The sequence below is a fragment of the Prunus dulcis genome, chromosome 5 (assembly GCF_902201215.1).
Source record: "Prunus dulcis chromosome 5, ALMONDv2, whole genome shotgun sequence".
NCBI classification, from domain to species: Eukaryota; Viridiplantae; Streptophyta; class Magnoliopsida; order Rosales; family Rosaceae; genus Prunus; species Prunus dulcis.
Window position 1 is genome coordinate 5,367,016 of NC_047654.1, and position 24,246 is coordinate 5,391,261.

The 24,246-nt window shown below is 36.5% G+C and overlaps 4 protein-coding genes and 1 long non-coding RNA gene across 7 annotated transcripts; 3 read left to right on the forward strand and 2 right to left on the reverse strand.

The window, feature by feature from the left end:
- Positions 1-823: 823 nt before the first annotated feature.
- On the reverse strand, positions 824-8,800 carry LOC117628438 (novel plant SNARE 11). Of its 2 annotated transcripts, none has more exons than XM_034360898.1 (10): positions 8,350-8,800; positions 8,095-8,187; positions 5,391-5,484; positions 5,203-5,240; positions 4,412-4,500; positions 2,909-2,988; positions 2,734-2,790; positions 2,516-2,608; positions 2,325-2,399; positions 824-1,357 (listed from the first exon to the last, which is right to left on the reverse strand). In XM_034360898.1, the coding sequence occupies exons 1-10, from the start codon at positions 8,424-8,426 to the stop codon at positions 1,268-1,270; spliced, it is 786 nt and encodes a 261-aa protein (XP_034216789.1). In that variant the 5' UTR covers positions 8,427-8,800; the 3' UTR covers positions 824-1,267. The 2 variants fall into 2 exon arrangements, 1 of the variants encoding a protein (XP_034216789.1); XR_004585951.1 differs by having other exon boundaries at positions 1,310-1,357; positions 2,524-2,608; positions 8,350-8,426.
- Positions 8,801-11,740: 2,940 nt separating this feature from the next.
- LOC117627543 (SNF2 domain-containing protein CLASSY 4-like) lies at positions 11,741-17,490 on the forward strand. The gene is made up of 4 exons (XM_034359665.1): positions 11,741-11,923; positions 12,216-13,970; positions 14,072-14,233; positions 15,126-17,490. Exons 2-4 carry the CDS (start codon positions 12,234-12,236, stop codon positions 17,028-17,030), a joined length of 3,804 nt encoding a protein of 1,267 aa, XP_034215556.1. The 5' UTR covers positions 11,741-11,923; positions 12,216-12,233; the 3' UTR covers positions 17,031-17,490.
- LOC117627544 (vacuolar protein sorting-associated protein 22 homolog 1-like) lies at positions 17,049-18,408 on the forward strand. The gene is made up of 4 exons (XM_034359666.1): positions 17,049-17,414; positions 17,722-17,832; positions 17,930-18,065; positions 18,292-18,408. The coding sequence occupies exons 1-4, from the start codon at positions 17,412-17,414 to the stop codon at positions 18,348-18,350; spliced, it is 309 nt and encodes a 102-aa protein (XP_034215557.1). The 5' UTR covers positions 17,049-17,411; the 3' UTR covers positions 18,351-18,408.
- Positions 18,363-19,625, forward strand: LOC117627545 (vacuolar protein sorting-associated protein 22 homolog 1-like). The gene is made up of 3 exons (XM_034359667.1): positions 18,363-18,460; positions 19,133-19,222; positions 19,279-19,625. The coding sequence occupies exons 1-3, from the start codon at positions 18,374-18,376 to the stop codon at positions 19,378-19,380; spliced, it is 279 nt and encodes a 92-aa protein (XP_034215558.1). The 5' UTR covers positions 18,363-18,373; the 3' UTR covers positions 19,381-19,625.
- On the reverse strand, positions 19,285-22,433 carry LOC117627546. Of its 2 annotated transcripts, none has more exons than XR_004585781.1 (3): positions 22,303-22,433; positions 21,155-21,229; positions 19,285-19,369 (listed from the first exon to the last, which is right to left on the reverse strand). It is a non-coding gene; the product is annotated as an uncharacterized LOC117627546 (long non-coding RNA). The 2 variants fall into 2 exon arrangements; XR_004585780.1 differs by lacking the exon at positions 19,285-19,369 and adding an exon at positions 21,406-21,710 and having other exon boundaries at positions 21,053-21,229.
- Between the last annotated feature and the right edge of the window lie 1,813 nt (positions 22,434-24,246).

Here is a 24,246-nt window from a genome sequence, read left to right on the forward strand (position 1 = left end):
CATATCACCCGATAATCACGATTTGATTTGTTTGTTTATGTTTTTGTGATGTGAGAATAGATGATTTGAAGTTTGGATGTCTTTTAATAAAATGGAAAAATCAACTGATAACAATGACTGTAAAAAGTTTACAAACACTAAAATGTTTTTATAATTTCAAGTTGTAATCATCTCTTTGTAAAACTATTATAAATGGCATAATGAACTTCTAAAATCTTTTCCAAATTCTCTGAAAATTAAAACCTTTACCAATTAGCACCTATCATTTTCTTGCTCTCTAAATCCTAAATCACACTACATCATCAAGACCCACAAACTATTAACTCAATTACAAGTATACTAAAACCATCCAAAACATCACTCATACCTTCAATAATAGAGGAATGTTGAGCCAAAGTGTGGGGTATAAGTTTTGCATGTAATGAGTTAATGTTACCACAAAAGAAAAAGGTTAATAGTTTGGGTTTCAGAGTAATTCAGTTGAGCTTTTGGTGGATGGGATGTCTTAAATTTGGTTGGGTGTCTAAGAACATTTGAATTTGAGCATAGGTGCCTCTGTCAATTGGCCTGTCAAAGAAGTTTTTGTTCACTTTTAACAAGAACTCCTAGGAAGTTTGGTTGGGCTCATGCGAGAGAAGTAACATGTCACTTTTAAATGAAAAACTTGATATTTGAAATTTAACAACAACAACAAAAAAAAAAAAAAAAAACTTGACATTTGAAACTAAAAAGAAATTGACATACCAAAAAAGAGCTCTGCCCTGCAGATTCAAATCCATTTCTTGAGAGATGATAAAACATGAGACCAACTTCTGAGCTACACTGATTCAATCCACAGAAGACCCAAATTCATTTCAAATATTAATTTCGGTACATCAAGGAGTAATTTCCAAACAGAACTTTTAGTAAAAGTGACTACAAAATCAAGCTGTGATTATACAGGGTATACGAACCAATACAGCCTAAAATACAATTCAAAGTAGATTTCCCTCACTTAGATAGGGATAACTTTTACGATCAGGGAAGAAAAATTGATCACACATATCTCATGCAACTGAAGCCAAATACCAAGGCACAACAACAGTAGTGAGCCTAGCTTTCCTAAACGACAGGCGGTTTCCAAAGCAAAACTTACTGGGAAATAGTTCCATATCTGTTTTGTAAAACAGGGCTGAGAACAGCATCACGAGATAAAAAGCTAATGTCCATTTGGGCATGATGCAAACCATCTTGGCCATCTCATGACATTGTTCATTTTGAGCTCTCTTTAATTAGGATTCCACAGTAATTTTCGGGTCATTGCGGGAGGGGCTAATCCAGGAATATCTCGAATGTCCTTGTTGTTTGGATGGACGAGCTGAAAAGTTAAAGATATAAGAACAGTTTAACCATATATCCACCAACGGCAAAACACAGACGACTGATACAAGTTAGCAAGCTCTTCACCAGATAAGAGGAAATAAAGTTCCACAATTGAATGCAAAATATTTCATTTTCCTAACTAGGAAATTCAAAATCTTCTTAGATTTATAGTAATATTAGTTGGAAATTATTTCAGAAATATACTTTAGCAGCCAAGTAGATACAGTCAAGTACACCTTATCTCTTCAAAGTACTAGCAGTCAGCTCAAGGATATGCTACTTTTAGAAGCATCAAATGTACTTTCAAATTTCAAACAAACAAAGCATAATTTAGGGTCCGTTTGATAACCATTTCAATTTTAGTTTTTAGTTTTCATTTTTTGTGCTAGAGTATAGAGGACAAAGAGGGAGGATGGAAGTGAGAATGAGAGTGGAGATGGGATTGAGAGGGAAGATGGGAGGGAGGAGTAACAAAAGTGAAAACAAAATTTAAAAAATGAAATCTATTTGAAATTGTTTTCACTTTCAAGTTTCTGTTACACTTTTGTTATTTCTCACTCCCATCCTCCCCCCTTATCCTCTCTCTCAATCTCATCCTGACTTCCATTCTCCCTCTCATTTTCCTGTCTACTCTAGCACAAAAAATGAAAACTAAAAACTAAAATTGAAATGGTTATCAAACGGGCCCTTAATTTTTTTATTTTAGAACAATAAACTCCCTTGAAGCACAAAGGGACCATCAGAAGGCAAATAACATCAGTGGCTTCCACAGCAATAAATGAAGAAAAATGAAAATTATGAGAATAAAACAACATTACTTTTCTAGCATCTATCAGGCTATAAGTTAGGCAATGAATATTAAGAACTCAATTATGTAGCTGTAGATGACAACGCAAAATCTTCTATCTGTGGAATTTAAAACAATTTATAAAAACAAAACTACATGCAAGCGAACTCCATACCTTCACAATAATGATGGCTACGACTCCAATGACAACCAGGACAAGTAATCCCATAATACACCTATCAGTTGCAACCTAACAGGGAAGAAAATGGGAAAGAAAAAAAAAAGAAAAAAAGAATCATAATGAGTAATAGAAATGGGAAATATCATCAACATATGACAAAGCAAGTGGATAATTCAGAAATTGACCTGCCTACCAATTTCCTTGACCAGCTTAGTAGCTTTCTTGATTGAGAAATGGATTGAGTCCAGCTCGTTGACAATCCTACTCATTTGTTCAGTCTAAACATGAAACATTAAAATTAAAAAAAATTAAAAAATTAAAAATAAAAATAAAACTTTAGTTCGATGCCCATGCAATTTTCTATAAGGAATATGAAGTAAAATAATTGAAAACAATCACATACTTGAGCTTTGAGAGCTGCTGCTGTCTCTGTTCCAACATTGATGGTCTCATGAACGACCTATTACAAACAGGAACACAAAGATAAGTTCTACTTGAATCACTTCTAACAACACCTGGGAGCAGGAACAATCTTTTTCTTCCAATAATAAAATTGGACCTTTTTAAAATGTACCAACCTTTTTTGATCTCTCAATCGCTTGATCTGTCTCATCCATCATTTGGTTTCCATTATCAATTAGTTGTTGATTTGTCATAGCTGCAAAATATGTGGACTCTGGTAAAAAAATAATTCATCTAGAATGAAGGAAACAAAAAGTATGACGCCTAAGAAAATGCATTGGTCATCTTCGGCATTGCATCTGAACAAAATACTAATGTCAAAGTTATTGCATAAATGCATACTTCTTAGGAACTTCCCAAAATGTTTAACATACATTACTTTTCTTTGTTAAATCAAGTTTAACCTCTAATCCTACACCAATCCATCCAGGCCTTTTAGTTCTTGATCCAACCAAGGGCTTGTATTGATTATGCAGTCACTGTTGTCACTGGTGAACAATCTCATATCAACTCCAAAATCCAATTCTTCCAAAGCTTCATATAGTCAATATAGTCACAAAGCCCAGCTGGTGGAAAGTAATAATTGGTTTTTGAAGCACTACTGTATCAGAATTAGGCATTTTTACAAATTTCAGGTAGCTACAGATGCATTTTCTATATAATATCATTAGAGTAAAGACCTGGGTACTCGGTGTTAACAGAAAGGTGAGTTACTGCAACGTGCAGTGAACATAAGGTCTTGTATGGCTCAAGATGTGCATTAACCACTTAGACTTACAAGTGCTATGATATAGTCAAATTCACCTATAATTGATTTTATGAACCTAACTTATGACAAAACGTACATCAACTGGTGCCAATTACATAATGAAACCAAGCACATAGAGGAAAAGTTGAAATAATTGTATATCAATTGGTGTCCCAACGTCCAGTGAACATAAGGTCTTGTATGGCTCAAGATGTGCATTAACCACTTACAACTTACAAGTACTATGATATAGTCAAATTCACCTATAACTGATTTTAAGAACCTAACTTATGGCAAAACATACATTAACACCACCATGCCAATTACATAATGAAACCAAGCAAATAGAGGAAAAGTCAAAATAGTTGTATATCAATTGGTGTCCCATGATCTTACAAAAGAGAGAGAGAGAGAGAGAGAGAGAGAGAGAGAGGTATTTATGAAGAAAAGTTGTATTTCATTTGGTGTCCCTCCCATATTTTCAACCATATATGTAACATGTGCCATGTGCCAGAACATGACCCAAGCTTGTAACTATCCCTATCCCTCTCTCCGTTATAGATAACTAACTTTTTCTTTTTCCTTTTTTTTTTTTTTTTTCTTTTGGAGTCACCTTTCTAATGCTTTCCCTCAATTGTCTATTTTCTCCTCCCCACATCAACCATGCTCAATTTACCTGGTGATGTTATGGCATTCCTCGTATGTATTTGTATAAGCATGAATCTGTGAGTGTGTTTGAGTGTACGTGTGCATTTGCATGAGCATTTGTGTGAGAGCTATTTATAAGAGCAGGAATTATCAGCTGATGGGTCAATTATTAAAGGATACAAGGCCGAATTGCAAGTTAACAAATAAATAGATATTTGCTTACACGAGGCTAGCAAGACATTCTGTTCCCCATATTCCTCGGCCGGCCCATCAAAGAGATCAATTTTCTTGTTTTCAAGGTTCGACGCATATCTGCACCAAAGACACAACAAACGTTTTCAAAATTTCTTATAAAGAATAAATAAATACATTTACTTGTAGTACTAAAGCATTATCAATTTATAAATCAATTTTGACCTGAAAACAAACCAGTACTTTGACTCATCCAAGAGAACAATAGAATAGTTCTTTTTCAACAAATAGTGCTATGTATTGTCTTTCTGTATTGTAAAAGTCAGGCTTCTTCTGCTATTAGAAGAATGATGATGAGATGAGAAATATGTCAAATATTAGGGAAAACATCGAATGACCACTACCATCCAAATTAAGTTACCCAAGTGCACGTGTGCATCTCTAATTAAAAGTATAGGAAATGACAGGACTCTACTAATTTGGAAACACGTTCATGAAGACATCCGTGCTAAATATTTAGTATTTATGGGAACAGTAGATTCGAGAATCATATCAATTGTATAATTGTGAATTAAAAACTTTATTATTGGAATAATTATGAATTAATAATTAAGACTCAGAAAACAAGGCATTTTACATTGCAGGTATTTTGGTCTCCATATTGATATGTAATCAACATATGAAATCTCATACATCAATGAAATATTATTTATGTACATATGTTATGCAAGCCTGCGATAATAGATGTTCAAGTCAGACCGATACAATGTACAGGCACACTCACACAACAATTAATGAAATTTCTTGCTAATGCTAACTTACTGCTTTTTCAGAGCCACATATGAATTCAACTCTTTGATCTGCACAAAAGTTCCAACAATGGTTAATACACTTGTAACATGCCAAAACAACGAATAGACAAAAGAAGACAATTAAAAGAAGGGACAATTAGAAGAAAAAAAAAAGTAGACATGCAAACTCTGTATATGAATTAAGAATTGACAACCCACCATTGTCTGCTTTTTCTCATTCAGCATTCTACTGGTGTCTGGGTCATTTACTCTCTCAATATTCTTGACTTCTCTGTCAAATTCCTTGATAAGCCTGAAAACAACACAACATATATAACCTTCTTAGCTTGAAAATCTAATTGAGGACTTCATAAGTTGGAATTTAAACGTCTGTATAAATTGAATTAAATAATCACAACTTCTACAAATGAATTGCAGAAAATTTGATATATAGAAACCACAGATGCTGGCCAAATTTAGTAATTAAGCACAGATCCATCAGATTATGGCATTTGTTTCTCAAATGACATGGCAAACCATCATAATATTGAATCTAAGAAGCATCAATTTCTTAGGTAAAGGATAATTTTGGGTGGAAAATCCAAAAAATAAACCAGGCAAATCCAGAGCTCAATGTAAAAGGATAAGAGTACTGAATTAGTATGCATATCTCAGCATAAGACGCAGATGATGTAGTACTGAATTAGTATGCATATCTCAGCATAAAAAGCAGATGATGTTCATTACTGCTCAACTATCCTTGACACGACAACAGACAAGATATTTCAATCCCTTACAAATAATGGAGCAGGATTTATGACCAAATGTCAACTTAGTTAAACTTCATCAAAACTTCCACCATTAGTCACAAATTGTAGAAATATTCCAGTTCCAAGTATAATATTTGTTATAAGAGACAAAATTTTATTAACAAAAATAGATGAGTGCAAACTGAAATATAAAAAGTTTGCAGTTGAAAAGGAGTCCACTGACAACCGAAGCTAAACAATTATCCAAAAGTCAATTAAAATGGAAACAAACAAAACCGCCGTCCTACCATCCTAAATAATGGCAGCCCCCCAATCTGCAAAATAAGGAATTTTTCAAAATTCTGAAGAAACTGAAACCCACAATGTGACCAAAATCAATATTTATCCCACAAAACTTCTTTCCCCTCTCCCTAATGCTATCAAATATCATCTAAATTCTTTCTAGCTACAACACCCAAAGCACATCCATCATACCACACCTCCCTAGGACTACACTATTCTTCCTTCCCCAAAATGTTTGTGCTCGCAAAACAGTGGTATGAAAGATGCTGGAACTACCCAGCTTCCTAGCCTCCCAAACAGTCTCCACCCTAAATGTAAGGCAATTGGGCAATGAAGAAACAACTCATAAGCACTTTCACCATCTCCATAATGGACAGGCATGACGTCCAAGTGAGATGAGAACGGATATGAGACCTGAGCAAGAATATTGAATTGAACCTATGGCACAGTAGCAATTCCATTCTAATCTTTTTATTTCTTTTTTAAATATTGAGACTTCACTAATGCCAAAAGTCAGTGCAAAGAGAACATGAACAAGCCATCCACAGACAACAACCTAAAGAAAAGGCTTCGTACAAAATTCAACACAAGCCTCTTAATACATCAGGAAAAACAACTAAACGAGTTAGGATACAGCTGCTCTCCAATAAAGAAGTATAGCTGAAAGCAAAAATATCTCTGAATTCCAACAAAAATGAAGCCCAAAGAAATTATCAAAACCTGATCTTAACCCAAAGAACCTCCTCATAAACACCCAAATTATCCCCAAAGATCCGTTTTTTTTTTTTTTTTCCCACCGTAACACCCAAAACACAGCTTTACTACACCACTCAAAACTTTTTGCCTTCTACCTCCCACCCCCTCCACAATCTAAACCACAAATTTTAAGTCACAGGACAGTGAAGAAACAAATGATTGACAATCACTGCTAGCTTTGCACATTACACACCATTGAGGAGACAAACAAACTTGTGGTCTCCTCTGCACTGTGCTGCATGTGTTAACCCATCTCAGTGACACCAGCCAGTGACACCAGCCACACGAAAATGTGGACCTTCCAGAGGTACCTTAACTTTCCAAATGTTCTAATAAGGATGAAACTTTCATGAGGACCCCAATTCCACCTTTCACAGCTCTAGCAGCATGTTAACTTACACCTTCCAAAACTGCCAACAATGCCACCATATCCCCCGATTTCAGCTCATTTAGATTCCTTCTGAAACCGAAATTCCAGCTCAAAGGTGACAAAGAACAGACTAGAGCATAGCAATGAAAGCATTGTTTATTGTCTGGCAGGTCTATCACATTCCTAGAGTTGTTCATCAAAAGTTAAGGGGATTAAGAAATAAAATTGTCAACTGGCTAGGACCTATCCTAGCATACATAATTCAGAAAGCCTTCATGGTAAAGTTTTCTGAGTAATGAACTTCTTTCCATTGTTTGAAGCAACTTGTAAATATATAATTTTAATCAACAAGAAACTATCCAATAAAGAATTCCTTTATTTATCATCATTTAACTTACGAAATATTAGTTGAGGAGAGCTACCTTTGATTCTAATTTCAATAAAGTCAGCTCTTAATTTATTCACAAACCAAATCCAATCAAACCATTAATAGTGAAAAGAAAAAATGTAGCATTCTACATCAAGATCAAATGGAGCTTACTGTACTGAAATTCATTTATTTTATGCAAACTGACGATGTGTTAATACTTAAGCTAATTGCATCACCCCCAGTCACCATCACGAACCAATTTACCATTCAATAACTCTTAGCACACATATTCACCAACTTATCAAGAACATTGATTGACATTAAGCCCACATTAACTTTCTCAATAAATAACGAGAATCAAACTATGAAAAATACCTCTTGCAGTCTCGCATCTTGTCAGTGAGCTCTTCAAGCTGCCTACTTTGCCTATTCGAGTCCTTAATCTTCTCCAGCTTCTGAAACCCATTTCTGCAAAAAAAAAATATATATATATTAATAAGAATAAAATAAATCACGAATCCAAACACTAGCATTAGACTTGAATTTCCAAGAAGGAACCATAAAACACTCTGAAACAAAATCTTTTAATCAACCAAAATCCAAACAGAGGCATGAAATGAAAATGCTCACGATAATGCACGGAAAATGTCAGTGATTTGGCCGTCGATCTCCGCCAGCTCTTCGCTGATTGCAGATAACGGATCCATCTCTCCAATAAACAACAATCAAATCAAATCCTTCAGATCATCACAAAACTCATATTCTGGGAAGTTCCCCGATCAAATCCAATCGGCTGCGAAGCTCAACCGAAGCAAAATGCAAAGAATCAAATCTGAAATCGCCTTCCAAATTAATCAAACCAATAAAATCGGACAATAAAAAATCCAAATCCGCGATCAGATCCGAGGCAATGTAGGTTGCGATGGCGATCGAGGAGACCAAAATCGAAGGGTCCCCGATCTGAAAAACTCTTCTTTATAAATTTATAAAAATAATACTACAGGGGCTTCCCTCCTCGTGATTTACAGAGACAAATTTTTTATATTTTGGATTTTTTCTTTCTTTGTTTTTTTTCTTATTTTCTTTTTGTGGGTTTTGATGGGGGGAGAGGGGCGTTTAAAATCTACGACAACATTATTGGCCGTTTAAAACGCTCATTTCGTCGTTAGGAAACTTAGGGTGGGACCCTGGGGCCCGCCAAGAAAACGCGTTTTTATGCCGTTTTGGGTACTTTCTTGTAGTATTAAGTTGTGGTGGTATAGGGTGTTGTAGCCAAGCCAGCGGTAGGAAGTTTTTTTTTTTTCCCAACGAAAAGTGAAATCTTATTATAAACGAACTGAAAAATAAACATCCTCAGCTAAACAACTAAACCACCACTCTGGACAAACCATTAAATAGCATCCTGTGCCTATTTTTTGTGATTTATCTTTTTTTGTGGGGTTTAGTTTCCTATTATCTCTCTCTTTGTGGACTTAAATTTCTCTCTCTCTTTTTATAAATTGGGTTTGATTCTTTTTATTATTAATTTTTAGGATTTGAATCCGTCGTTCTCTTGGACGGTCCAAGAGTCTTATGGTCACCTATTCTTAGATCTAATTTAAAAACTAGTTTAAAAAATCTATTTTGTTTTACTTTTTACTTCATGACATTAATTTTACTTTAAAAAACATTAAAACAAAAAAGTCAATTTGTGGGTAACACGCTCTCAACCCAAAATCAAGAACGTGTTCTTCTTTCTCCCAAATCTCGCTGCTATCGGACCTCCAACTTCAGCCACAACACCCATCCACCTTCTTCTGATTTTCTCCATGAATAGATCATTTTTTTTGTTACCCACGTTGATGATTTTCATAAATGTGCAAGCCCGACACGACTCGTTTATTAAATGGACTGACTCTAAACGGAACGAGCTGGTCCGACACATTCTATTTGACACTTCTATACCAAAACAGACCCACAATCTCGAGCTAAAAAGACTTATGCGTGGCACCCAACTGTCATTCACTCTTACTCAATACCCAAACAAGTAAAAGAGTAAAGACCCTACCTTCCTCAGCTTCAACTTCCCAGTCTCTTGTACTACTATTCTCTACAACATCAAAAACCCATGTTCCAAAACAACAACAACAAAAAACCCATGCTCCAAAAGAAAGAAAATAAAAACAAAAGGACAATAATAGCAAGAGAGAAAAGTTCAACCCTTGCCAAATTATGCTCGGCAGGGTGACAGCTAGCACCAACCCCTTTTTTTTGGTCAAGAAGCACCAACCCTTGTGAGTCCAAATGCAGTCAATATTTTGTTTTTCTTTTCCTGCAGAAAAATTGTCAAAGTTGTGGAGTTTAATTTTTTTGGGGGCACTCTGCAATCTGTACACCACAGTGGGAAAAGTTGAAGAAAAGGTGAGAACCCTAGAAAAATGAAAAATTCTGATTGTAGGACTACTTGTCATATATAGCCGTACATAGGTCTCTACTCTCTACCCTGGAGATTAGAAAAAGGAAGTACTATATGGGCTCTCAAAGTTCGTGTCTTATCCTCATTGGTTGAGAAATATTTAGTCTTTTTCTTTTTTTTAGTAGTTGACGTGAAGTTCTTTTTTATTTTGCTCTCATTCCCATGTTACTTGATCATCATAAATTATCATCGGAGTCAATAAATTATCATCGGAGTCACTAAATAGTTAACTGCTGTGGATTTTTATTTTTAATTTTGTTTTTATTAAGAGAGGTGATAGTATATTAAATTCATATACACTACACGAATATTATGACTTGAATCCAAGACTTTGTTTGAGAGAGTAAATACTCTAAACCACTACACAAGCAGATCTTTTGCAGACCTTTCAGTTTTTCTGATAACAAATCAGATAAATTTTGACCCAAAAAAAGAAGACTACAAATTTGTTGCTTATCTTAGTTATGTGTGTTCCTTAGAATTGTTGATGATATTTAACACCAAATGAGGCTGCAGTTGCAATTATATCAAAATATTCATCAGTTTGAATTGGTCACTATAGCAGTGGATTGTATATAGTTGTTCACTTTTTGGTTTTGCTTGTAGGTTTACCTAGCACAGAAGCAAGCAAGGACCAAAGGGTTCTATGATGTCTTACTCCTGGATTCTGCAACTGGAAAACACATTTAGGACGTTACATCATGTAATATATTTCATTGTCAAGTGCAATTGAAAATTTTCATGGATTACCAGTAATGGCAGTTTTTTTTTTAATAAAAAAATTCTGTTTTTTTTCAATATTTATTTTACAAAATTCAAGTGGTAATAAATCGAGTGCCTAAAAGTTTAGGTGATATTTACTCAAATTTTCCTAAATTTAAATTAATCATCAAGATCCTATAATTTAGAGTTCCTTCTTTATCATCATTTAACAACCTATGAAATATTAATTGAGGAAAACCTACCTTTGATTCAAATTTCAATAAAGCCACCTCTTAATTTATTGATTGACAAACCAAGTTCAAATCAAGCCCTTAATATAGTAAATAAAATAAAAAATTCCCACCCTACATCAATATCAAACAGAGCTTATTCTAGTGAAACTCATTTATTTCTTTGCCTACTAATAAGTCCAAATCCAAATCCAAAAAGAGGCTTTGATTTTTTTTATTTTTAAACAAAGCCTAAAGTTTTTATCTTATTAAGGAAACCTCTTGATTCTTTTTGGGTAAGGTGGATTGCCTTCATTGAAACCCTGAACAGAAGAAGCCAAATACAAAAGAAAGACTCAGAGAGTACAGTACGAAATCTTGACCGTTCATCTGCTCCTTTTTCTTAACGTGGACACCATCCAGTCCGTTGATTTCTCCACCAATCACCGCGCTAGTTCCCAGTTTCATGCAAGCACCAAACCTCGCTTGTTGTCCGATTTTACTGTAATACCCCCTCGCGTCCTCCTATTTCTAGGTCCAAGAAAGGGCAGCTTTGTCCGAAAATAAATTCACGCTTACAGACCCCAATTTGACCTCTCCTTTTTAACTCTCAAAGACCAAAATTTACACTTACGAAGAAGGAAAAAAAAGCGTCCGTCTCCTTTGCTCTCTGGCGTGGCGTGGCTTGCATGCTCTGAAGCACAAGCACTCTCTCTTCGCGCCCTTTTGCCTTCCGCTGGTCCTGCTCACCATCACGAAGCTCTTGTTGTGCTCTTCTCTGTTTTCTCTCTCTGCAAGTTCGCCATTTTTGCTGCTTGTAAGTCTCTCTGTCTCCCTATGACTCTGTTTTGCTGTTTCTGGTGTGTATATGCATGTGTTGTATGATTTTTGTGTATGTGGGTGTGCGATTCGAGGGAAAAGAGCTGCCTTTGTGATGATTTTTCTTTGGTGAAAAAAATTGAATCTTTGGGGTTATTGTGATAGGATGTAGCTTCTTCTCTTTGCAGTTACGTGTGTAGGTGTATATATATACATATGGATGTGTTAGTGTGATTTTGATATAAAAGAGCTGACTTTTTTTATAATTTTTTGTGTTTTTGGTGGAAAAGGTTCAATCTTTGGTGCTCATGGACTATAACGCGCCTGTAGCAAGGAGGACACGGCTAAGTGAGGAGAAATACTGGAGGAAGATATGCGAGAAACAGGGTGGGAAACGAAAACTCCGTGATGGGTCTGATAAAAAAGAGAAATCACGTAGGGGGTCCAAGGAATGGGATTGTGTCTCTCTGGATGACTCTGAGGAGAATGAGGAAGCCAGTGTGAGTCCTTCTGTGGGAGGCAAGGACAAGAAGAAGAGTGGGAAAAGAAAACTCCATGATGGGCCCAATATGAAAGAGAAATCACGCAAGGGATCCAAGGAATGGGACTGTATTTATGTTGATGACTCTGAGGAGAATGAGGAAGTCAGTGTGAGTCCATCCATGAAAGGCAAGAACAAGAAGAAGGGTGGGAAAAGAAAATCTGCTGAGGGGTCTAAGAAACAGAGGTCCGGTTATGATGATTCTGATGACAGTGTAGCGGCCAGTGTGGAGATCCTCAGTGAAAGTTCATTTGGAAAGCAAGACAATGATTCTGTGGGTTTTGATCATGTTGAGAGTGCCGGATCAAATGGAAAGAATTCTAAATCTGGTGCTGTGGACATTGAGAATTTGTGTCCAGTTGACGTGGAGGATAGTGATGGTGAGGTGGTGTATTTGGGTGAAGAGAAAGTAGGAGGTTTTGGTTGTTCAAGTACCGAGAGGAGTGATGCCAGTGAGGATACTGCTTCTGATGGCTCAGATGAATCTTGGAAGAGTAGTTCTAGTGAGGATGCTATTTCTGATTCCTCAGATGAATCAGATGATGAGTCTTTTGAACAAGAAAAGTCAGAAAGTTCTGTATTTTCTGAGGAGTCGAATTCATGCAGTGGAGAGGGGCATGATGATGAAAGAGAGGTTATCAAGACAAGTGGGAAACCAAGAAAGGGGAAAAGTGTTGAGGGTGATGTTGAGGTGAAGAAGGGAAAGGACATTGATGCTAGTGAGATTACAAAAGGAAGTGGGAAAGCGGGAAAGGGAAGAAGTGTTGAGGTTGGTGTGAGGAGAAAGAGAAGGGTTGGGTTGGATATGTCAGTTGATGCAGATGATGACATTGATAGCAACAAAGATGATCCTATTCATTCCGCACAAGAGTTTAATAGTGTGGCAAAACGAAATCGTTCACGAGTTAGTCGAAGAAGTGAAAAGAAGAGAATAGAATTTGGAACTGTAAATCAACGACTTTGTGTTGATGAGGATAATGAGGATTCTTCTTCTGGGCATGATAATGACAATAAGGATGTTGATGACGCCAATTGCAGTGGTCCAAGAACTAGGTGCCACAAAAAGAAAACAGGGACTGATGATGATAGAAGAAATGATGAAAGTGACAAGACCTATGGTGGTAGTCCAGAAACTGAGCCTAGTAAATGGCACGGTGTCCACGGAGTGTGCAAGAAGAATAAAAGGGATATCGAGAATCTGACTAACAGAATGTCCATGCGGGCAAAGAAGGACTGTAATGCTTTTAAGATTCTTGTAGATTCCATTTATGAGAAGGGAGAAGGGACACTGGAAGGGTCAGTTTCCTTTGGAGATGAAGGCCCTAAAGATGAAAGAAATCCACCAGAATCTGAGATGACAACTCTTCCACTTAAGTTTACTTTTCCATGGGAGCAGTCAAATGTACCAAAGAAGTCAGAGTGTGATCCAGAAGAAAAAGAACTATGGGACGATCTTGAATTTGCTCTCAGAGCTTCTGAGATTGAGTCCCCTGATTCTAATGTGGTAGGTTGACATAAACAACATTGTTTGCACTCTGCTCCTAGAAAGTACATTTTTGTTTCTTGCACAAGATGTTTTATTGTAAGTGAATGTTTGATTGGCAGGTTGAAAGTCAAGATTCACTTCCTATTGCTAACGAAGTTGAAACAGTAGCTAGCCTCTGTAGGAGAGGGGTTCATCAGCTTATACTTGATGAAGAGATTGGACTCCTATGCAAGTTTTGCTCTTATATAGATCAGGAGATCAAGTATATTTTACCGAACTTTGTAAGTCCTGCAACTGTCATATGCATGTTCCTTTCAGTTAAGACTGATTATGTTAGCATTTTTCATTTGCACTGAAACTTAGAATATAGTTATTATTATGACAACACTACATGTAGAGCATTCCGTGTTGTTTGGAACATGCTTTAGGATGCATCCTTTGTTGGCAATTTTATCCATATAAGTTCTAGATTTAGAGACTTAGAGCAAGGGCTTGCTAACCTAGATGGGTCCATTATTTGGAATGAAACTATGACGTGTTGACGTTCCATTCCCTGTAACATGAGTTGGCCAAGTTTGATTGGATCTGAGAGCAAACTCACTGTTCAAGTTATTGACCCAATTGGCATATTTCAACTGTTATTTGTTATTATTAGATTTTTATTGTATTTGTAAATAGCTCTTGCATATGCTCGGACTTGATCATTGGTTTAGTTCAGTTGGTTACTCAAAGCTTCTGGTCTTTAACTTGACAGTAATTGTTTTTTGGTGTACTTAACTTGACAATGCTTTCTTTCCTTGATGTTGAGAGGATCCTTCATCCTCGGATGGGGTTATTTAATGCTCATTGGTGGGCCATTTTTACTTCTGAAAGCTGCAACTTGTTGATTTTAGTCATTCAAATCAGAATTATCAAGTTAGTTATGGTGAATGTCCTTGCAATGTTTCTGGCCAATCTCAATTTTTTTTAAGGATTTCTTGAGTCTCGTCAAATATGTTGCTTTGAATGATTTAGTATATCTTGGCAAAAAAAAAAAAAAGAAAAAAAAGAATGATTTAGTATATAGGGTCTGATTTTCCGATCTTCTTTTACTTTCCTTGTCTGCTTTCTGATACTCCGTGCTTATTTAGCATATCAGATATGTGATTTTTCCCTTGTGTATGTTCATTCCAGCTTGACTGCCCTTATGGAAGATTTGGCAAAAGAGGCTCCGAAACAGACAACCGGTCTATCTTTGATGAGCTTCAATCCCATGTTTCTGATTCTGATCGCCATTCTGGCTGTAATTCTCATCCTCACGTTGAAGGCACAGTGTGGGACTTAATTCCTGGTGTTAAAAGTAGTATGTATCCCCATCAGCGTGAAGGTTTTGAGTTTATCTGGAACCATATAGCGGGTGGTATTCATCTTGACAAGTTGAAAAAGCCAAGTAGTGTTGGTGGGAATGGATGCATCATATCACATGCTCCTGGAACAGGAAAAACTCGCCTGACCATTGTCTTTCTCCAGACATACATGGAGTTATTCCCAGATTGCAGGCCGCTTCTGATTGCTCCTCGTAGCATGCTCCTTACGTGGGAAGAGGAGTTTAAAAAATGGAAGTTTGACATTCCGTTTCACAATCTTAACAACTTGGAGTTATCTGGCGAAGAAAATCAAACAGCTGTAAATTTGGTGATGCAAGCTCAAGGCAGGAAAAGTGTTAACAAAGAGAACAGGCGAATGCTGAAGTTGTATTCTTGGAAAAAGAACAGAAGCATCCTGGGGATTACTTACCGGCTGTTTGAGCATCTTTCTGGAGCACAAAAAACTGGCTCAGCTGACAAAATGGGGAAAATCCTTCTTGAGTTTCCTGGTCTTGTAGTGTTTGATGAAGGACACACTCCTCGGAATGATCAAAGTCATATGTGGAAGGCTTTGTCAGAAATCAAAACAAAAAGCCGTATTCTGCTCTCTGGAACTCCGTTTCAGAATAACTTTCAGGAGCTATTCAATACAATCTGCATTGTGAGGCCCACTTTTGCAGCCTCGATTGATTCTACTAAATTCAATAAGGATCTTCCCAGAAAACGAGGCCGGAAAAGCAATGGGGAAAAATCGAAATGGACTTTTGTGGCCAGTAGTAGTGGAAAAGTTGCTGATGACAAAGAAAAACATGCTACAGAAGTCAAAGCTCAGATTGCACCATTTGTCCATGCCTATAAAGGTTCTGTGCTACAAGATAGTCTTCTCGGGTTAAGGAACTCAGTAGTTGTTTTACACCCAACCCCACTACAGGTGAAGTTTCATAAGAGAATTCAAGGGGTGAAGGAACTGTTTCGATATGAAAACCTAGAGGCTTTAATATGTATTCATCCTTCCCTCTTGCTTAAGGACAAGGAAGATGCATTTTCTGCCGACCGGGGTAGGTTAGAGGAGCTTAAATTAAATCCCGATGCTGGAGTCAAGGCAAAATTTGTGATGGAACTCATTCGGCTCAGCGATGCTATGAAGGAAAGAGTTCTGGTTTTCAGTCAATACCTTGATCCGTTAATCCTTGTAAGGGATCTTCTGAAATCTCTATTTCAGTGGACTGAAGGGGAAGAGGTGCTGTATATGGATGGGAAATGTGATATGAAGCAGCGTCAATCCTCGATGAAGGTTTTCAATGATCCATCTAGCAATGCCAAGGTATTACTAGCTTCAACTAAAGCATGTTCCGAAGGCATAAGCCTTGTTGGAGCTTCCAGGGTTGTATTGCTTGATGTCACATGGAATCCATCTGTGGAGAGGCAAGCAATATCCCGTGCCTACAGGCTGGGACAGAAGAAGGTTGTGTTTGTCTACCATCTCCTCATGGACGGAACTAACGAAGAGGATAAATACAGTCGCCAAGTTGACAAGAGTCGTTTATCTGAGTTGGTGTTTTCTGATTCAGACAAGAAGGCTCTCAAGAAGGAAATCCGAGCCACAGTTTCAGAGGATAAAATCTTGGAAGAGATGGCTCAGCACGAGAAACTGAAGCACATATTTAAAAGCATAGCTTTACTGCATGAAGACATATACTTTGAGCAGCTAGGCCAGTCAACTTTTGGTTAAGATTTAACGAAGACAAGATCAATTGAGTTGATTCTGATGATCTCCGATAATTAGTGTGTTGTTGTAGATAGTCAACTAATTAATGGTTCTCTTTCCTGTATTGTATAGACAATTAGCACAATATAGGATCTGTTTTCTACTTCCTTGTATAAAGCTGTGAGTAATTCCTTGTGCTGTAGTTGTCTTCACTCAAGGGCTGCGATACAAGGATCACTTGGTTCCTTCTGTCATGGTTGAATGAGAAGGTTTTGTAGACTCCTTGTTATATCCCAGACTGCTTGTTATCTCCCATGGAAGGAATGACTACGGTTTTGTGTTTGGAATACATGGGGCCATATCAGAAACACTCCCAATTTATCTCTTCCCTACACTTTGGTTAAAATGGTTAGACTGCCTCTTAAGCATTTGAGCTATTGTTGTTCATTTTGGAATACTGGATTGATACAATGTGTGAAATCAACTTGCCCAATGACAATTGCTAGCAATGAAATTTTGCATTTCCATGACCAAGAAAGTCTTTACTTATCTGTGACATACACAAATTGTTGCTCCTTCATCAGATTGCAAAATAGGACTGCTTAGCCATAGATGACCATCATTGAAGGGTTGGGCATACACAAATTCTTCTCCATCATTGATTAATGTCATTAATTATTGAAATTCAATTAACCAAGCCATGCTGCTTTTGCAGGACCAATATCAGTTGTTAGGCGAGAATGTCGCCAAGATTAGAACCGATCTCATGAAGGAACAACTTACCACTTTTCGAACCCAGTTGGAAGATTTCGCTCGAAAACACAAGGTCCCATTTTGTTTTCAATAATTTTCAGATGGTTAATTATGTGAAAATTTTCTTTGTTGGTATCAATTTGTGTTGTTTGTGGACGTGTATTGTACAGAATGATATTCGCAAGAACCCTGCTTTCAGATCACAATTTCATAACATGTGCACTAAGGTTGGAGTAGATCCCTTGGCCTCCAATAAGGGTTTCTGGGCAGAGCTCTTGGGGATTGGTGACTTCTATCATGAACTTGGTTGGTACCTTCTTCTTAATCTCTTTGCATATCTGCAAGATTGGCTGTTAATATTGTTGTTACTAAGATTATTTAGATATATATGTTCCAGGCCTCTGTTAAGTTGCAAAGTCAGTGCCCAATATTTTGTAGGATTGTTGTCCAATATATATTGATGCAACTAAAGTCTCTGCATTTATATGGGAGTGTATATATTACATATTCTAAAATGGAGCTCATTGGTTAGACAGGGGTGCAAAATTGTTGACATTTGCTTGGCAAAAAGACCCCACAATGGAGGTTTGATCAACCTGTAGGAACTCTGCAATATGGTTCATCAGAGGCGAAAGAGTGATCGTGAAGCTGTTTCTGAGGATGATTGCCTGTGTGCTATAAGTTGGTTGAAGCTAAATATGGTTAGCTTGTCCATGCATTACTTGTACAAGTGTCTGTCAGAAATTGATGTGAATATAAGGTACTTCAATTAGGAAGGCCTTAGACAAGTGATTGGCCCCCAGCCCCAAAAGAATAAAAATAAATCTTGTGATCCTATGGTCTCAGTAGAAGAGGTTCACATCCTGAATTTTAGGTGACTAGGCCCAAGGGGCTTGAATTCTTGCCACATTCTTTTAGGTTGTTAGCCTGTTGATTGCTGGAAGGCCGATTAGGTTTTGTTACCATTGTATATGAGTAGTTGTAGTAGTAGTCCCTTTTGATCTCATGATTGAAACTCTGTGTTTTATGATTTATTATGATGCTTTCGACTCTTAAACATTTCATAAAGTTTGTCTTAGGCAGTTCATATTATATCTCTGCAGTAGTTAGTACCATACTATTATGATTGTTGCTTGATTCCAGGTATTGGGTAATGGTTTTGATGTGATTTCTGTTGGAAAGCGAAAGCTTGTTCGTTCTGTTCCAACTGAGTTGAACAAAGACCATAATGAAATTTTAGAGCTAGCCCGGGTTGCAAATTTTTGTTTTATCTTCCTGCTATCTTTGCCAGGAGTATAAATTTCAACGAACTTATTTGATTTTTGCCATCTAGATGGGTTACTTGCGCTTATGTTCCGGTTCTCTTCTCTTAGGCTCAAGGATTTGTGATTGTTGATGACGTAGAGAGACGGTTATCTTGGACCACTGGCTGTGCAATTGATGCATTCGACACTTTACTAGACGTAAGTTGATGACATTTACTGAACCTTCAGTCTCAAGAAACCCTTGCTTTTCTCAGGAGGGTCTTGCAATGATTGATGATGGCCACAAAGATGGTATTCGCCGATATTGGTTCCCTTGTGTATCTTCCATATCGACTCCAGGAGGAGCTGACACTTAACAAACATGAGGCTTCTCAATAATACCGGAGTTCAAAAGGGTTATGTGTGCATACTGAATGATGGCTGATTTTTCTGTGATTTCCTTTTGTAATACTAGTTGGTCAAACAGACTGCTGATGTATAAAGGAGACATTTGCAGGGAATAACTCATGTTACTTCCCTCTATGTTACAAATAGTTTTATTGATGAAGTATATTGGAAGATCATGATGCTCTGCAATGAAACTTAACACAAATTTTTTGTATTTTCTATGATCATATATATATATATATATGTGCCTTAGTCATTGTAAGACTCAAGTTTGACAAACACAAAGTTCTATTCTGTTGAAAATAATGCACATTTGTGTTTAAGATTTCAAGAATCATCTAGAGAATTCAAGAGCTCACAATAAAGAAGTTGCACGGGCAGCAAAGCAAAATGAATATGGTGGAATATTCTAGAAAAAGTGATAAGTGAATCGCTAGAGTACGGTGGTGGAAGAAATCTCTAGAGCATACAAACATGTGGTTGCAAGAAATCTTCCCTAGTCGGTGGAACAAAGCATGTCGGTTGATCAAGCCTATAAATAGGCATGCAACCACAATGGAATGTGGAGTAAAACCAATTAACTCCCAAACCATTAGGGAGCTAAGAGCTACTCAAATCAAACTATGTTGAGAGCCAATAAGCTCATCTATCAAAGTGTAAGGGCCAATTAGCCTATAAGGGCCAATTAGCCAGCAAAGAGAGTAAGAACAGGCCAAATAGCCAGCAAAGAGAGAGAATAGGCCAATAAGCCTAGCAAATAGTTTCTTTCTAGTTGTTGAAGGTCAATAAGCCTACTTCTCCTTAAAGCCTTGTACGCATCTATTGTTGAATAAATAAAATCACTCTTTTGTTCTTTAAAACCCAACAAGTGGTATCAGAGCATCACATACGCTCATCACATACCTACTACAATCTAACAGTAGTATCAGAGCTGGTTCGATCGTATTGGACGTTAGAGTTGGTTTGAGAGCTAGTTCAACTCGAGAGCCGCATTTGATCAACTATGGGCGCATGGGTCGACTCAAAAGAAAGGTACGTGCTATCAATACTCAATTCAAAGTTTCAAGAAATCTAGAAGGGGAAGGAAATCTAAAGAAAAGAGGAGGAGAGTGAAAATAAAAGAGATGGCATGAGAGGAAAAAACTTTCCTCCATGTGGAGGCACCCAAAAAAAAGAAAAAGAAGCTCTTCAATCAAAGTGTAAGGGTCAAATAGTCCAAACTAATTAAAGTGTAACGGCCAAATAGCCCAAAACTATTCTAAATCAAGTGTGGTGGCCAATATGCTAAGTGTAGAAGGCCAATTAGTCTATATCGAGTCATGTACTATTCTCATCCAAATATAATAAAATCACTTTGTTTTTTCCCTTCTACTCTAACATGTTCCTTATAAAGTGAGCTAAACTTACCCGGCCCACAAGCAATCTTATAAATACCCGGAAATTATTTTTGAAAAATCTCCATTAACGCAAGAATTAGGGAGGGAAAGCACTCACGATGGAGTTCACAGCCACGGCCCTGCGATTTGCTAAGAAAAAACAGAGGCCCTCGCCAATTTTTATAATAAACAGATTAATTTATCAAAATGAACTGAAATGAGTGTTCATCTTCCATTTTTGATTAACAATAAAGGCATAGAAAATCAAAGATTTGTGGATGTTATGTTGTCAAACTATCAACCTCATAACGACATTAATAGACAATTGAACTCTATCATAAATGTACAAGAGATTTATGCAAGGTACCAGTTACTGAATGCCTGGTTCGCCGAATCCGTTTCAGATGTTTTGCTTAGTGTTCTAGTAATTGTTCAGCAACTTCTGCAAGAAAACAGACATGGGTTTAAGAGAGATATCTATTACATGCACCCTTCTGTGTTTTCAGGTGAATCTGAGTTATTTTTCATTTCCAGTGTCAAAAATAATTCTTAGTATACGGGCTTATGAGACTTGAACTTGGATTATGATAAATGGAAGTACAGAGTGCCTTGCCTTACATGCTGTTTGTGCTTTCTTTTCCCTTTTGTCTATTCCCTTTTGTATCGGTTTGGTTCCATGGTTAGGCTTCTTGATCAATCTGTAAACTAGTTATGTATAGTTTACGAACTTAACTAACATATGAACTAAGTAGGAAGGAAGACTGCAAATATTGAGGATTGAAAACTTCTGATAAAGTCAATTCTTTTGTATGCAAGCAAATGGCCTTTGATGCAAAATTACTAGGGGTCCCCGAGATACTCTGGCTTGGAGCCTTCCATTTGGACTCAGAGAAGTACCGTCTGCCGCAACAGTGTCTCCTTCCCTTGATAGCAGAAGGTGAGAGATATGGTGCTTTACATTGGCATTACAATTTATTTTGGTAACTTTAAATAAGGTTCCTTATAACCAAGGTCTAAAATATCGAGGATATCGGAAATATCGATAGTCCAAAAACACAGAAATTTTGATGGAAATATCGGGATATTATCGATATCGATAAAAATTGAATAAAAACCACGGAAATTGTAAGAAAAACTTGGAAATTTTTATTGAAACTTTGGAGGATGCTTATTTAGTCAATTATCTATTAGTTTATCACAAAAAATTGGAAGGAAATGTATTGCATGATGGATTTAACTAATTTAAGTTGATTATATAGCGAGCTGACAAATACTGTGAGTGTAGAAAATATGTAGTAATTAAAGAAAATATGTAATATAAAGTCTTTAATAATGAATTTAGAGACAATAAATACACATGTAAGTGACCAAATAAAGAATAGAAAAATTAAAAACCACATGTCATTGACTAAGTAATTAATTGACACAATTTAAAATATAATACCACCCTTAAATTTGGAATAGATAATAATAAACATGCAAATTAAATAACAATAATGAATGAGAATAACTTACTATGAACTTGTGGGGAAATTGAGGTTGATAGATGTTGAGAAAAATATGAGCATTATGTTTTGTTTTGGAGAGATGTTGAGAAACAAGAGACGGCATGGTAACCTAACTATATGTATAGAAATATGACTACAACTAATTAGTTAGGTGTGTGGTTGAATGGTGGAGTGAATGAGTAAGTTGAAACGTGGTGAGTAGTTGAAGAGTTGAAACTTGAAAACCAGCTCACAAGTAGTGTATTATATATATTAAATTACATAGATAATAATCACAAACTGATGACCAGTGTTGTGGTTAAGAGGCTGCAACTTTCGGAAGGGGGCTGGGTTCGAGCCCCAGCGTGCGCAGCAGAGGGTGAGTGAGTTTACATGTTTAATTTTTGAAAGTTCATATCGCGATATATTGACCATTTGAAGCAGGGTATTGAACGAAAATATCGCAGCCGAAATATCCTCGAAAATATCGACGAAATTATCGATATATCGATATATTTCGGTGAAAATATCGACATTTAATACGTTGCTTATAACCTTGCCAGACAAGAGGAAAACGGAAGCCATGTTACGTAGATGCTACTTACAAAGAGAAGTGCCAAAGTGGAGGTAAGACTGTTAGCTTTTTTGTTTCATCCATCATGTGACTGGATTAAGTAACATGAAGTAGTTTTGTTCTTTTAGATTGGAACTACAATTGATGCTGGAAAGAGCACTGAAATTTGAGTTAGAAGCATTGTCTGTGCATGAACTTTAACTTCTTGTCGGCCGTGTACATACCATCTAAAATTCAAGGTGGAGTATGCATCTAACATCTTCTACATCTGTACTTGTTTGTTAGCTTGTAGGAGAAAAAAAGTTATAGGATTTCTGCAAAGCATAATCAACATTTTCATTGCAAAACCATTGTTTAGGGTACAAAATTTGATTAAATGTCAGTTAATCGCATCCGAAATCTCTGTTTTTCCTTTCTTTTTTTTTTTCCCTCTTTCTCTTACTCGGTGTGGCGCAAAAATGGGGGAACATCCAGAGACTCATTGTCATGGTTGAATGTTGATCCTGCATAATTGTGACGAATGTTTAAAGACAACCGTCCTATCCTATATTCACACTTACAAGTTATATCTCTAAATCAGAATTAAGAAGTAAAAGTCGAAAAGTAAAATTAATGTAAACACTAATTTCACAACTGGACATAATTATTTCGTCCCAATCAAAATTACAAGGAATATCGAGAAGAGAGATTTTAGGAATTAATTGAGAATGTGACAGCCAGAATACAACTACAAAAATATACGAATACTTGAAATTATCTCAACGAAAATTAATTTATAAATGGTGACAGAGAAAAAAAGTCAAGGATCTATCCTCATGAACTTTTCAAGCAAAGCTGCAAGAACCCATTGCAGAAATTTTATCAGAATTTGCTCTGGTGGATTCTTGGTTTATTTTTAATCATATTGGTCTTTATTAAATTTATTCTTGCAATTTGATATATAAATATATATATATATATATCCTTTATTTCCTTTAACTTTCATGTTAGAAGAATTTTTATCTAAAGTGGTGAATGCATGTACAAGTTGTAGTACCAAAAATAAGATTAGTGGGAGCGGCAAATTTGTTCACGAAATAAATGTGACAGTGTTTCATTCATTCGAACTCTTTAACATGTATACTGCTATATTAATCGGTGAAGAAAATTGATGGCTCTATGTAGAGCATTATTTAGCAAAAGAGGAGCATGGAAGTAATCTTCACTTGGATTTCTACTCATGAATACTAGATCACTTGCGTATCAACTAAGAGACAAAAGGGGTCAATCGAATATAACTGTCTTCCATTAGTTTTGCTTTAGGGGCAATGTGTTTGATAAAATGCCTCAATGCGGCCAAATTTCCTACGGAGGAACGATAGCCATTGTATTTAAACTGCATGAGGAGGACACAGAGCT